The sequence below is a fragment of the Dryas octopetala genome, chromosome 1 (assembly GCF_963921425.1).
Source record: "Dryas octopetala chromosome 1, drDryOcto1.1, whole genome shotgun sequence".
NCBI lineage: Eukaryota > Viridiplantae > Streptophyta > Magnoliopsida > Rosales > Rosaceae > Dryas > Dryas octopetala.
In genome coordinates this window covers 33,429,760-33,444,091 of record NC_141366.1, presented here as the reverse complement: position 1 = coordinate 33,444,091, position 14,332 = coordinate 33,429,760, and the positions used below count along the sequence as shown (strand labels likewise).

General features: G+C 35.6%; 1 protein-coding gene and 1 long non-coding RNA gene across 13 annotated transcripts; one reads left to right on the top strand and one right to left on the bottom strand.

Moving 5' to 3' along the window:
* The first annotated feature begins 1,141 nt into the window (after positions 1-1,141).
* Positions 1,142-2,927, top strand: LOC147299937 (uncharacterized). The gene is made up of 2 exons (XR_015120014.1): positions 1,142-1,220; positions 2,659-2,927. It is a non-coding gene; the product is annotated as an uncharacterized LOC147299937 (long non-coding RNA).
* A 5,881-nt stretch (positions 2,928-8,808) lies between these two features.
* On the bottom strand, positions 8,809-12,210 carry LOC147299936 (GDSL esterase/lipase At5g45670-like). 12 transcript variants are annotated; one of them, XR_015123824.1, is made up of 6 exons: positions 11,776-12,210; positions 10,925-11,110; positions 10,363-10,705; positions 10,166-10,224; positions 9,507-10,076; positions 8,809-9,114 (listed from the first exon to the last, which is right to left on the bottom strand). XR_015123824.1 is itself a non-coding variant. In XM_086253897.1 (6 exons), the coding sequence occupies exons 1-4, from the start codon at positions 11,172-11,174 to the stop codon at positions 10,181-10,183; spliced, it is 438 nt and encodes a 145-aa protein (XP_086110023.1). In that variant the 5' UTR covers positions 11,175-11,769; the 3' UTR covers positions 8,809-9,114; positions 9,507-10,076; positions 10,166-10,180. The 12 variants fall into 12 exon arrangements, 5 of the variants coding, with proteins under 5 accessions (XP_086110023.1, XP_086110026.1, XP_086110018.1 ...); XR_015123826.1 differs by having other exon boundaries at positions 9,507-9,700; XM_086253897.1 differs by lacking the exon at positions 11,776-12,210 and having other exon boundaries at positions 10,363-10,381; positions 10,581-10,705; positions 10,925-11,769.
* Positions 12,211-14,332: the final 2,122 nt, after the last annotated feature.

Below are 14,332 nucleotides of genomic sequence, written 5' to 3'. Positions count from 1 at the left end.
AGACTGATGTAATTTTCTTTTGGCATGAGTTTTATGATGCATTTGTATTAGGCAAGAAATACTCTAACTGCCGTACTTTTTGTAATATACTTCGTATTGTCATGCATTAGTAATGGGGAAGTTAAACTAATATTGCACCCACAAAGTCTACAATGAGGGCGGGTCATGCATGGCAACTAACAAAACAAAAAAAAAACCTCATGCCAGTTTCTTGGGTTGGCCACAATTTGCAAGGTAACTTATAAGTGAATTGGGTTGTTTCTTCCAACAGAGAATTTTTTTAGTTAGATCAATATGTAGCCAAAGTGCATTGTAACATATAATCTTGACAGCTTTGGTTTTAGTTGTAATGGTAGCTAAAATTTTACGAAGGCTTTCATCCTAAGTATTGTAATCTTTGCGTTGATTATGGGATATGTCTTGACAGATAGAGGCAGTGAGTTCTACAAAGTTTATTTGTTGAAGTTGAGGTTTTGAAACATAATTGCAACGACAACAGTTGGAAATGAAAATCAGGAAACAATAGGAAGATCATCGTATTGCATTATATCAAATAAGAGAATATATATGGAATTTCAATGTAAGAATTTCCTGGTATATGAGTTCTACCAATCAGCCCTAATCAACTCTATCAATTAATTCTTAATTTTCAGCAAACAGTGTTAATCAGTTCCCTTAATTAATATAATTGACAATATTAACGACGCTCCCCCTCGAGATAGACAGTAGATATCAAATTCCTAGCTTGTTGTAGATAGAATCCAAAGCATGTGTAGAAGGTCCTTAGTGAAGATGCAGGCTAGTTGATTGCGAGAGGGTACGGAGAGAGGTTTTTTTAGTGAAATGACAACCCAATTTATTTCACTAAAAAACCTTACAACTTTGTGAAATGACATCTAGTATTGCTATGTCCTTAGTGAAATGATTAGGGTGGGCAATTTTATGATAAAACCAAGTTTCAAACTGAATCGATCTGATCCGGTCAATTCGGTTTTTATTTGGTTTATGTGAGTTTGTGGTAAAAAAACTGAACTGACTCGATGATGTACGGTTTGCAGCAGTTCGAAGCTTTCATTTCTCCGGTTCGTACCGAACTGAATTGGTCCCAAATGGAATCATATATTCGCAATAAAAAAAAAGTAAACTCAATGCCTTTCCTATGATTCGAACACAAGACCAAGAGGAAAGCAACGCCTTATCCACTAGACCACCAAGCTCTTGTGAGTTTCTTGTCCTAATAAATATATTTATACTAAAACTAGCTGATAAACTGATATTAATAGTATTTAAGATTTTAGGTTACCCTTAACTTATCTCTGTCATTTTCTTCTTTCTTCTTCTTTAGTTTTCGCCGCCGCAGGTGCTCTCTCTCTCTCTCTCTCTCTCTCTCTCTCTCTCTCTCTCTCTCTCTCCTCTCTACGTCCATCTCTCTACGTCGTGATTGTTTCTCTTTGATGTCTCTGTCGCTTCTTGTCGCGACTTTCTCTTTCTCCCACTGTTGGCGTATCGAACCCGTTGGTTTTGGGTTCGTCGAAGACGGCGTCAGTTCTTGCTTTTGGCATTCTAACAATGCCGGTTCTATTGGCGATTTTTGCCTCACGGTTCGGTTTTCAAACCGTGCCCACCCCTAGAAATGATAGCTAACTTAAATGTTGTTGCCCTTTCATGAAAAAATGGATTACTAGCAGTATTACTAGCTACTTGATTATTATAGTTGAGAGTGGTTGAATCTTATACTGTGATTCCAAACTCATGTAGAAGATTTCTCAACCAATCACGGGCATTAGGTATTGGGCCAGAGCTCTCCCAATTTTCTCATGCACTGACTTGGTCAGGTTGTAGGTTTATTTCTGATCAACCTCCTCGACTTAAAATAAAATTTGGATTTAAGTAGAAACTTTAGGGTACTCAGAAAGTACAAAGACACGGTATATCTAGACTGACTTTGGGATCTTTCTGGGAATATATGACCAAAGGAATTGTCATACCGAAAACTCTACTGAAATTGACTTTTGGCTACTAAAGTCATTATTTTCTTGTCGGAATTCTTGAATTTCTAGTTACCAAATGAGGAGATTTGGACACCAGTATTGTGTAAGTGCACTATAAAGGTTAAGGTTGGACACCAAACAGGGGAATCTCATACCCTGACTAATGAAACTTTCAGTGCATGAGTGTGACTCTAAAATTGTTGTTGCGGAATGTTTTGTTTTTTGCCTTGTGATGTTATTTTACCAATTTGTTTATTACTTTGATGATCTGAGAGTAAATCGCATGTTGGAGCAGGACTTTGGGTTTCGATCCACTAAACCTCTGAAAGGGTAGTGTACAGAAAAGCTAGTTGATTTGTCCAGTTGGGAGGCTAGCTTATAGGTACATACTAGTTGTATGGATATTCTCGCTACAGGGTCGAACATTTTGGTTTTGGTATTAGTAGTTGTCCATGTGGGTGCGATCAAAAGTAAGATAACTTGGGATCCCCTTGTGGTTATGTGGCTATGTCAAAAGTTTTTGCTGGTTAACGACAAGGTTTGGTGGATTTTTCACTATCTTGGTGATTTACAGTTTTACTTTAAATGTGGGGTTCTTTTGAGTTTTTATACTAGAATCATATGTGATGCTTACCTCATATTGTACTTTTATTATTTTTTTGTGCAGATAATCCTCTGGTTGATGATCTTGACTGATTCGTGGCGTGTGGCATGTAGACATCATGTCGTGCATCCTAAGGTCTCTAATTATGTCACCAGTACCAAGTCTTTAGTGTTCCAACTGGTCATCCGTCATTTTATTTTCTATGTTATTTGTAATTATTTCAGACAACTTTATTATGCTTTGGGGTTGACTTATTTTGTCGGTACTTATTTCTCGAGCATCACCACTTTTTTGGTGATGTTCATTAAGGTTGCTTTTTTTAGGTCCAATAATTTTTCATTGATTTATGTTGAGTTTATAGTAATAAATTGAGATTTTATTTATTATTTTTACAAAGGGAAAACTTTAGTAAAATGACTCATATTATACCTCTAGTCAGTTGAGGACGCGACATTCACTTTGTTCCAATTAAGGATTCCAAACTTTCTTTTTGGTTCAATTAAGGGTTTTCGACCAAACATGCAAATTTTGAAGGGCAAAAATGTCTTTTTACTTCAAAAATAATTATAAAAAATTATTAAAAAATAAAAAGAGTTTGCAAAATAAAATTAAATAAATAAAAAAATCCACAAACCACACCCCACCCCGACCCACAGAACCAACCCACCACCCTCCCCTCCTGTCGCTTCCCACCGATCGGTGACCCCTCACTTCCTCTCTCTCTCTCTCAATCTCTCTCCTCCCCCTCTCTCTCTCTCTCAATCTCTCTCCTCCCCCTCTCTCTTCCCTTCTATCTCAACCCACCTGGAGCAAACCCACCACCACCCTCCCCTCCTGCTGCTTCCCACCGGCCGGCGACACCTCATCTCCTCTCTCTCTTCCCTTCTATCTCAACCACCTGGAGCAAACACCCACCCCCACAGAGCATCGCACCTGTGACAAAAAAACCCACACTAAAAAAGCGCAACCCATCGTACCAATAATTCCAAAATCAAACCCTCGAAAATGCAATCAATGTAAGAAATTAAAAAGAAAACCAAACCACTAACTTAATTACAAAAAATTACCTTCGGTTGTGTTCATGGGTTATCGAGAAGGGAATTACTTTAATTGTGTTGAATATGAGAGGGTGCCTTCCAAGATTCTTAATTACCTACCAAGCTTCTGATGATCCACTCTATAGTGGCTACAGATCTACTGTAGAGTCTACAAGGATAAGTTCCGATGATATTTGCGATAGATCCATTAGAGAGAGAAAGGATAGAGAATAGGAAGAAGAAGAGGGAGATGAGGGACGGAGGTAAGGAGGGTCGGGGGTGGGGTGTGGCGGGGGTAGGGCTGGGGCAGGGTGGGGCTGGGGGGGAGCTAGGTGGGCGGGTCGAGAGAGAGAGAGAGAGAGAGAGAGAGAGAGAGAGAGAGAGAGAGAGAGAGAGAGAGAGGAAAGGGGGCGAAGCAGGATGAAGGAAGGTGGGGAAGGTCAGATGTGGGGTGTGGGAGGGTTTGTGTTTTTTTTTGTTTTTTTAATAATTTTTTATAATTAGTTTTAGTTTTTAATAATTTTGAAAACTAGTTTTATTTTTAATAATTTTTGAAAATTAGTTTTATTTTTTAATAAATTTTTTTAATATTTTTTAAGTAAAAAGACATTTTTGCCCTTAAAATTTTGCATGTTTGGTTGAAAACTCTTAATTGAACCAAAAAAAAGATTTGGGATCCGTAATTGTAACATAGTGAATATCGCATCATCAACTGCGACAAGGGGTATAATATGAATCATTTTACTAGAATTTTCCCTTTTATAAAATTAGGAAACACACTTCTAAGTCTTCCCAGATTTATTCAATTAAACTTTTGTCGTTGTTTAATTGAAGTGAGACCTTGATTTCTTAGTGCACAAAGATACGAATCCAACGAGATTGAGTTTACATATTTTCGTACCTGGATTAATCATAGTGATTTTCAGAAGTTGGATTGAATTTTTGGAAGTTAGAAAATTGGAAAAAAAAATGTGTAAACAAGTACTTTTTTGGACGTTTTCGATTGTCACGTGTTGAGCTCATTTTATATATAAATTTTATCCTTAAAACTATACATTTTTATCTATGTCTTTTAACATTTTTAGTGTTTTAATTCTTATTTTTATTATTTAGTTAATTAGTGAATTTTATTAGTTTTTGTTATTTTTTAGATTTTATAAGGTTGCATTTATTTTTATTTAGGTTAGATTTAAAATTAGAATTTTTATTAATTAGTTTATTTGAATTTTGTAGGTTTAATTTAAATAAAGAGGGAAGTCCAAAAGAATTGCAGAGGCCCAATCACGCAGTAGCCCGACCCAGCCCACATCTTGAAGGGAGCCGAACAGTTAGGGATGGCAACGGGGCGGGTTTGCCTATACCATACCCGCCCCGCCGGGTAATCGGGTCCCCATCGGGGGTATTCGGGGCCCCTATTATTTTCAAAAAAATAATTTTTTTATTAATAACATATCAAATTAATATAAATATATAATATAATAAATGAAATACATTAAAATTCATCATATTATATTACAATAATACTAAATCATAAAGAGAACACTATTAAATTTTAAAGATATGCAACAAAAATTAAGAAAATAAATTAAAATATAATTATGTAATATAATATTTTTATTAAACGGGTATACGGGGCGGGGATGAGGATGGTATTACCATACCCGCTTAATCGGAGCGGGTCCCCACGGGGATTTTCGGGGGAGGGGAATTTTGCCATCCCTACGAACAGTCACTCGCCCAAACCAGAATTAGTTTGATTAGTATGGGCTCCAGCCAATCACACGACGACATGTGGCCCAGCAGCATCTCGTCTTCCGCCCAGCAATTGTTGTTGATTAATCAACCTAGCACCCAATCGGACGACGCCACGTGGCCAGCTATCTCTTCTTCCGCCCAAGCAGCCGCAATTCCTTCATTTTGATTAATCAAACCCATGTGAGCCGAGCCGCTTCCAAGCTGCCAAACATTGAGCCGCTTCTTCTCTTCTCTCCCTCACAGTTTCCCAGCCAGCCGCCTTTCCATTTCCCTCTCACGCCTGCAACATTAATCATCCAACCAGCCAATGCAAGCACGCCACGTGGCACCTCTTATAGCTGTCTACAGCCTTTTTCCTTCCGCCTCTCTCCTTTAACAGCTGATGCCCCCCTCTCATATTTTTTAGTCCTAATATTTGTCTATAAATAGAAACATTGAGTCCCCTCTTTATATCTTTTAGTCTAGAATTTAATTTGCTGCCTTTTATAGTATTCTCCTAGGATTTCTCTCTCAAGCCATTTGGCTATGATATTTGAGAGAAAATAGGAATGTAACTCTCTTACAATTTTAATTAATGAAAGTTTAATATTATGTCTCTCTTCTCTCTTCTCCTAATCCTCTATTTACTTTATGTCATTTATTTTATGTAGTCCTTTACTTTATTGTTAGTAGTGTTATTTATTTTATTGCTCTTTAAATTAATTTCATGCTCATTTACTTCTTTCTTTATTTTTATCTAAGATATAAGATTATGGATGGTCACTAAACCCCCTTACCAAGTAAGGGGGAAGCACCACCATGAACATTATTAAATGAGGTCTTTATGTAAATTTTCCCCTTGTTTAAGATCTTACAAGCTCTACATTTTGATATTAAAATGAGAAAGAGATTCCCTTTCACCCATAATGTCATATATTTTGGGTAGTTAGATCCTCTTTCTACATTTTAGCTTTATGGTTAATAGTTTTAAACACAAACTTTTTTGAACTCTAGTTGTTCTTTAGTTTTGGTTCACTTGAGTTGCTTAAAATTTGTACTTTGTAAGCAAAATCAAGATCTACCATATAAATCTTTAATTCTTGTGCTTAATTCATATTTATCTTTATAAGAGGGCATCAAGTGACTCTTGGGCGCCCTCCTTTTTGGGAAAATTAATAAAAATCTCATTTAATATGTTCATAAGTAGTGTGGAACCCTAACCTTGGTTCTTATACTATTGTTTAGTTTCTAAAACCAAAAAGTTGTTATTTTCTTTTCTAGATTTAATATTTCAATTCTTGCACCTTTATTTACCTTATTCTCTTTTCATCCACTTTATTTGCTTTTTAATTTAGTTGCATTTTATTTTAAGTTGCTTCACAAACTAACAAAATTTTCAAACTAGGTTAGCTTTAAATTAACTTAAGTTTAAGCTTAGTGTATCGTTTTTCATCACTCCTTGATGTTCGACCTCGTTAATATACTACTAGACTCGTATATTTGCCAGTAAATAAAATTTTACAACATCACGATACCAACAGATTTTTCATTAGACAATGGGATAATTTTTTATGAATTTCAGAAGAAAATAGAGAAAGCACATAATTTAAATCTAAAAGGAAAAGGAAAAACGGGGATTACGATCTCCACCTTCCATCATATCTGATCGGACGACAGGTGCACCCCAAGCAACTTCCCGGCCAGGTAGCCAAGGGAAAGCTTTGCAAGACACGTGGTAGCCTAGCAAGCAGCCACCCTTGCCTTGTCGAGCGCTCGACAACAACCGAGGGCTCAGTGGAGCACCTCCTTGCCTATAAATACCAGCCTTCCTTCCTCATTTCTTCACACAATTTTGAATTTGAGACTCTCTCTCTCTCTCTCTAAATCCATTCTATCTCTAGGGTTTTGTAGCCCAAATTCTTCTTTGAGACATACCACTAGTTGGCAGTCTCTCAGTTAAATAATTCTTCCTTGCAATGGAACAAGCTTGGTTTCTGAAGTAGTTCATAATTTAATTTTGGGTCGGGTTGTCCTATAAGTGCCCATTAAGGTTTTGCACTAAGGACATAACGATCAAGCATTAAGCTAAACGTAGGGAAATTCTGCCAGTTTTCTAATCCACAATGAGTAAGGTATTCGGTAAGATTTCATAGATCCCTAAGCTTACTTAAATTCTATTAAGTAAGTTGTTTACTTATTAGACTTTAATTTTGTGATAAGTTCTAAGCTAAGCAATTCCTTTGTTAGAGATTAAGCTAAGGAGGTCTATAACCAGATAAGTACTCCTAAACCTCTCTTGTCAAATTATATTAGAGGCATGATTAGTTAAAATTGGATTTGTTGTAGAATAACAAATTATACATGAAAAATTGAATTATAGAATTGCTACAAACTAATTAGACAACTAGGTAGCATGAAATTAAAGTAATAAGTTTTGTTTATTCAATTTAATTGACAGGACCGTCCTCGAATTTCACCTTGAAACCCGGAGTGATCCTATGGGATCCAAATTCAAGGAAAATCATACTGAAAATTGGGCAGAACCTCCCCTGAAATTGGACTAACCCAACTTTTAAAACCTAAAGAAAAACACTTCTAATAAATCAACAACCACCTCTACCAGAACTAAAACGGGTCTCAGACCCATCAATAACATAATCTAGCTAGAAGGTCCAAATACAATTATCAGAGCCACTATTACAACAAGTTTTTCAATAAAGCTAAAAGAAATAGTCAAAGTGAACACGACCACTACTACAAAAAAGCTCATACATATCAGTAATTTACCGATATCTAAGGCCCCTAAAATTCGATATTGGAAAGCGTGATATCTATTCTCATTGGTTTACATATCAGTTTTGAACTGATATTTATATCATTTTTTACATCAGTTCCTTTTTTAAATGCGATATATTTTTCCTTCCCGGATGGTTAAAAACGCAATAAATGATATATTTATAATATATTATATCAGTATTATATTTATAACTGATATCTTATAAATGAATAATATGAGTTTTAATCGTACAACCGGTATAATTATTTCCATAGACATCTGTATTGTGTATAAGAACAGATATCTTAGATCAGACTTATATGTTCCTGAATTACGGAACTGGTATAAATAGTCTCATAGATATCGCTATTGGTTTTAAGAAATGATATCGTATATCTGAATTATATGTTTTAAAAGTATGAAACTGGTATAAATATACTCATAGACATCAGTTTGAGTGATGGAACTGATTTTGAAGGCATGATGGATATCACTTACATTGAAAGAACTGATCTCGTATATTTTGAAATTATTGTTATGTAAACCTTGTTTAGATATCAATTTTTTTTCCTGAAAACTGAGATAATTGCTCAATACCATTACACTTGTATTGCATATTTTTTTAGTGGCCAACCCATTGAGATAAATGCTCAACATCCATTACATAATAAAGATCCTCAATTCACATAAATTTCAATATCTCCAAGTACCCAAAATATGTCTACATATCACAAAAATTAGGGAGAGACCTCATCTCTAACCCCATCCTTAAATCTAAGCTAGGCCTATATAGTCATCAACATGTACAAATATAAGGCATGGCAGTGCACACTTGTTCTAATTTGTATCATAGTTGTTCATGAGGGAAAATAATTTTACAAACTAATTGAATCAAAATTAACCCATGAAATCTGCACCTCATTGACTTCAATTTTCTTCCATGTGTACTGCTTTCCTTATAAATTCGATCACCTAACAATTGGAAAAATCAAACAAAATTACAAAATTACAGTACTAATTAAAAAGAAGCAAATTGAGTTTTCATACCAAATCACATTACTAAAATATCCAAGATTTCATAGCAAATGGTATATATTGTTATCTAAATTCATTGTAACTTGTAAGAATAAAAATATATGAAAATTTTCAAACATATAGTGATTTGCAAGTGCAATATACTGCAAAGGGCATGTCAATAGAGATAGGTAGTGTACATGAGAAAGGAAAAAATGCAAGAAACACAAGCAAAAGAATAACATTCCCCAAAAAACTAGGCCATGGATTTGACATCAACTTCAAAACTCATTTAAAATTTAGAATGAGATAAATTCACTCAAAAGAAGCATCAATTAGTTGTATTGTACCTCAATGGAAGGCACGCTGACTGAGATGTAAAGGTCCTTGCCATTGTTCATAGCTTCCATCATGTTAATTCAGTGAGAGCTCTCTACATTCTGAGCAGGATTCTGGCCAGTGGCTATGTAGATTGCAGCAACATTATTGCTGGCATGGCCATTGAACCCACCAAGAACACCAGCCATGGCAGAGCCGGTAAGCTCTGTAGATTGTATAATCCATATTAGGCCTTATAATTAGCTATCACATAGAATATATTTTATGTTGCATTCAATTGATTATCATGAACACAACATATCTAAAAGGATAAAAAACTTATGTCAATTTCCTGGGTTTTCTCACTAGCTATACAACTTTAGCTTCTGAAAACTGTTACAATAGTAGTAATTAGCATTACCTGAAAAGATATTGACCAATGTTTTGCCATAAAAATTAAAGGAACCAACAATGCATAAAGTTTCTCATAAAAGTTGGGGTACTCTAAAGTCTAAACCATATTTTTTATGAGGATGAAGAGGCTGCTAAAAGCCATGACACTGATAACACCACCAATGTTGTATGATTTAGTTAAGAAGTCACTGCATGTTGTCAAGAAATGAATTAGACTCAAAGTTACAAAGAAAAGATATGAAAAATAAAATAAAACCACTTTAGTATGTAACTTTACCATAACAAGACAAGATTAGATAGATAAGGAATGATTGCATGATGGAGAGAGGCAAGAACCTGAGTAGCAAAAGTCAGCAAGGTCAGAGAATTATAGAACATAAAGATATAAAACTATCTATGATCAATATAAGGTGAAAGGACAGCAGAGACAAGCACTAAAGAAACATTATATCTTGTGGTTCTTCAACTGCCTACCCATGCTAATACATGCACCCTGCAAAAGAAATTTTAACTTTATTCAATTGGACACATGGTGATCGATGTCTTGTCCACACTGCAAATGTGCCAAGAGGTTTAGAACAGTGGCAACCCCACATGCATCAACGGCTGGCAGTCACTCATGGGCGTGGATGCCTATTGCTAACATTTTTCCGAGTGTCAAAACTCAAAAGCAAAGTTAAGAGATTAAGTACCAAGTGCTTCCCACTTTCTTTTAGAATTCCTACAGCGCCAGATGCATAATTCACACCTTGAAGTATGTCAGAGCCATTGGCAAAAGCAAATGGTGGAATGTATTTGTCAAATCCCAGAAGTTCAGCTGTAATGAGAAAATGTTCAATTAGCCTATATAAGTCTTATGCTTATCAAACAAAAAGACCCCAAAATGAAGGAGAAAAACTTATAAACCACAATGTAATTCAATGACAACTAAAGAAAAGAATATAAGCCTATAAACCCATATTCGATAACAATAATTAGCATATTGAAGCAAGACCAAATAACAAAATGGTGGTCAATTAAGAAGAGGAGCAGATACCAAGTACATCAACTGTGGTTTGACCATTGGAGAACCTTCCTGTTGGGCCAATAGGGAAGTCAATTCCATATGGCTTGTAATTGACTTTGGCAAATGTGGGAAGCAAGTTGTTGTTGCCATTGTCAGCCAATGAGTCACCAAAAATGAAAAAACAGGGCACTTGTGGCTTTGCATGAACAGAAGAATCTTGCGTGTTTAATACCCAAGACAGAGCAATCACCAGCAATAGTTTCATCCCACAACAAGCCATAGAGAGCCAAGAAAGAGAAAACAGAAAACCCAATTTAGGATACAAATAGTTTTATTTATAGCAGAGAATCAAGATTGAGGAATGTAAAAGAATTGTGAACCAAGAAACGAATTTAATTTATAGCCATCAAAAAACTTGAAGTAGAAAATCAAAGCCAGAGTGGCTATTTATAGAGCAAGTGTGCATTAGGAAAATACACATATATATGTATACAAGAAGTAACAATTAAAGTGTTAACAAAGAATTCATTAAGAAAACAAAATCACAATGAAACGAATTAATAAGCAGCCCAAAATGCCAAAATCAGGAAGAGCCAAATTCTCGGTGAAAGGAACAAAACCCAGGAAGAGCCAAATTCATAACACAGACCCAAACTGCATGATTATTGTATAATGTTCCATATTTCAGGTAAATACAAAGAATTCTAGCACCCAAATTCAAACAGACCTGAGTTCAAACAAACTACAAAACACCCAAATTCCAGAAACACCCAAAAAACAAAGCACCCATGTTCAAACAACCTGCAGATATTAGAACTCTAAATCCGAAATCTAAACTTAAAATTAAAAAGAAAAAATAACAAAACAATCTCATCAAATACCTGAAATCGTGAAGGCTGGATGGTGGTATCAGGAAGGCTTCTCTGGGTCGATCTGGATCTCGCGACGTCGTCCAAATCGAGCTCTCTCTCTCTGTCTCTCTCTCTCTCTCTCTGTCTCTCTCTCTCTCTCTGTCGTGTTCACTCTCTGCAAGCCTTCGCGAGTGCTCAACCCATCGATCTCGATCTACAAGCCTTCGCTCTCAACATCTTAAGGCTGGGTCGATTGGAAGCCCAGCTAGCTAGCTCAATCTTCGAGCTCAATCCATATATCTTCGTCGGAGATCGATGAAGAAGATGATCGATGAGTTAGGGTGTGGGCGTTGGCCGGTGTGGGTGTTGGCTGGTCTGGGTGTGGGTGTGGGTGTTGGTGTGGGTTTGGTCTGGGTGTGGTTCAGTTTGGATGTGAGTGTGGGTGTGTGAGTGTAGGTGTGTGTAAACACGGGTTGTCAAAGAATTTTTAAGTGGTGAACAGTACCGCGTTTTTCCCATTCTTAAATTTTCGCATCATTTATTTGTATAGATATCTCTTTTAAAGCAGGGTTAATAAATTTCTCCAACATAATATATCACATTCAAAATCCTAATGATATGTAAAATAGTTTATATATCAATTATTGAAAAAAAAACTTTTAAACGATATTAAAAACCATATTATATCGAATACCTTTAAAACTGATATTTAATATAGCGATATGTATGAGCTTTTTTGTAGTAGTGGACGCCTACAAGATCTGAGAAAAGAAAATGAGAACTGTGCCTCGACGTGTATGGCTCGACCTCCACCACCGCTACTACATGGGGAGAAAAATTTAAAACAAGACGTAGAGAAGATGTGAGATAAACTCAGTTAGTGGACCAAATATAGAAACAAAGCATTAAAGTTATTTATCCTTTCAAAATCCTTAAAATCAAGTTTAACTTTAAGACCTCACATCACTCTTTGAAATCCCTCAGTTTTAAAACCATCTCACAATCTTTAAGAAAGTCGTAAAACTTTTTAAACTCAAGAATTAGAATAAATCAACATATAACTTCTCAATAAACAATTTTTTAATTTTAAAGAGTCATAAAAACATCATAATCGAAAATCTTGATAAAACTTGAAAATAATTTCTCACTTAAACCCATATTGTAGTAACTCTTGGAATAACAATTAAATCTCACCATGCTTGTACTCTAAAACTTGGCCATACACCTATGCGGAATTCCAGCATCGCACAGGCAGGCAATATCTTGGCCATACACACGCGCGAAGTAAAATCCATACACGTGCAGACAATCATGGTCATACGTGCACGCAGAGTGGCCCCCAAAGGGTGAAGCATCCCGACACACGGCCTAAAACCAATATGTGTGTCGTGATGGGTCCCAAAAACCTATCCAATCTAATAACCTGAAGGGTATTGAAGCGGATGGTTTTGAAAGCCGACAACAACTCAACAAATAACATAGCTTAACTTAGAATTTCAACTCCCAAACTTTTTACAAAACTTTTCAAAATGAAATAACGAGTCGGTACAAATCCAATCCCACCTTTCTCACAATAGGCCCAAAATAAAATGAATTATAAACATAAGAAAGAGAAGTGGTAATAAATATCAAGAATCCCTCGCTCAAGAAAATAAACATATATATAAAAACTATGATAAAAAATATATATATATCACTCGTGTACAGTTTTAAAAGCCCAACATTTCAAATCTATGCATCAAATCCCCAAATAAAAACTCACATCATGAAATAATTTTTTTTAAAAAAATTCATAAACTTATTAAGAGTCAAACAAACAACTCAAGATTCTTATTTCGCAATCAATATCAAGAAAACAAGTATAAATTAAATCATAACTTTCATAAAAATTTTCAAAATAGAAGTCTACTCACAGTAAGAAATCTAGCTTCAATCCTCCACCGAATCGTCACGCGCCATGATAGTGTCACATATAAACCACAAATTGGAATATAAAATTAGTCTCAACTCAACGACAATTAAGAGTGTGTGAGTGTGTGTGTGTGTGTGTGTGTGTGTGATAACCTAAACGTTCCTCTTAACTTACGTTCTTCATAACGGTTATAAATCGTTTTCTCTAAAACTATAACACTCGCAACCTTATTCCCAAACCTTCTCGGCTCCAACCCACGACACCCACGTTCTCAAATTCAACCATAAATCCAAAAGAAACCCTGCATGTGGCCTACGTACCTTAATTGCGAATTGTCCGAGAGTTAAATCGATACCCAAAAAGTGTCTGATCATGATTCAAATTGAAATTTTCGTGAACCCAAGTAGCATCCACCTATTCAAAATCATTAACCAACTTAGTATGGTACTCAAAATAATGCTAGATAATTGAAATGACAGCTGGATAATTGGAAGCATTGTCGTCGCCGCTCAAAGTGGCGGCACAAAATTCAAATTTCAAAATTTCTCAAAATTTCTTAATGCTAAACTTCAATTAGGGTTCAAAGAGGTGGATATTGTCCAACAATTGTCCATGAACAATCCCCAAAACCAAAATTTTAAGGAAACCTGAAATAGTCCTTAAACCCTCAAATTT

Bases quoted from the DNA above. Each gene is read 5' to 3' on its own strand.
- LOC147299936 (XM_086253883.1), bottom strand. From the start codon at position 11,174: ATGGCTTGTTGTGGGATGAAACTATTGCTGGTGATTGCTCTGTCTTGG. The intron at 10,706-10,924 runs GTATCTGCTCCT...TTCTCATTACAG, and splicing joins AACCACAGTTGATGTACTTG to CTGAACTTCTGGGATTTGAC. The intron at 10,077-10,165 runs GTAAAGTTACAT...GACAACATGCAG, and splicing joins TCTAATCTTGTCTTGTTATG to TGACTTCTTAACTAAATCAT.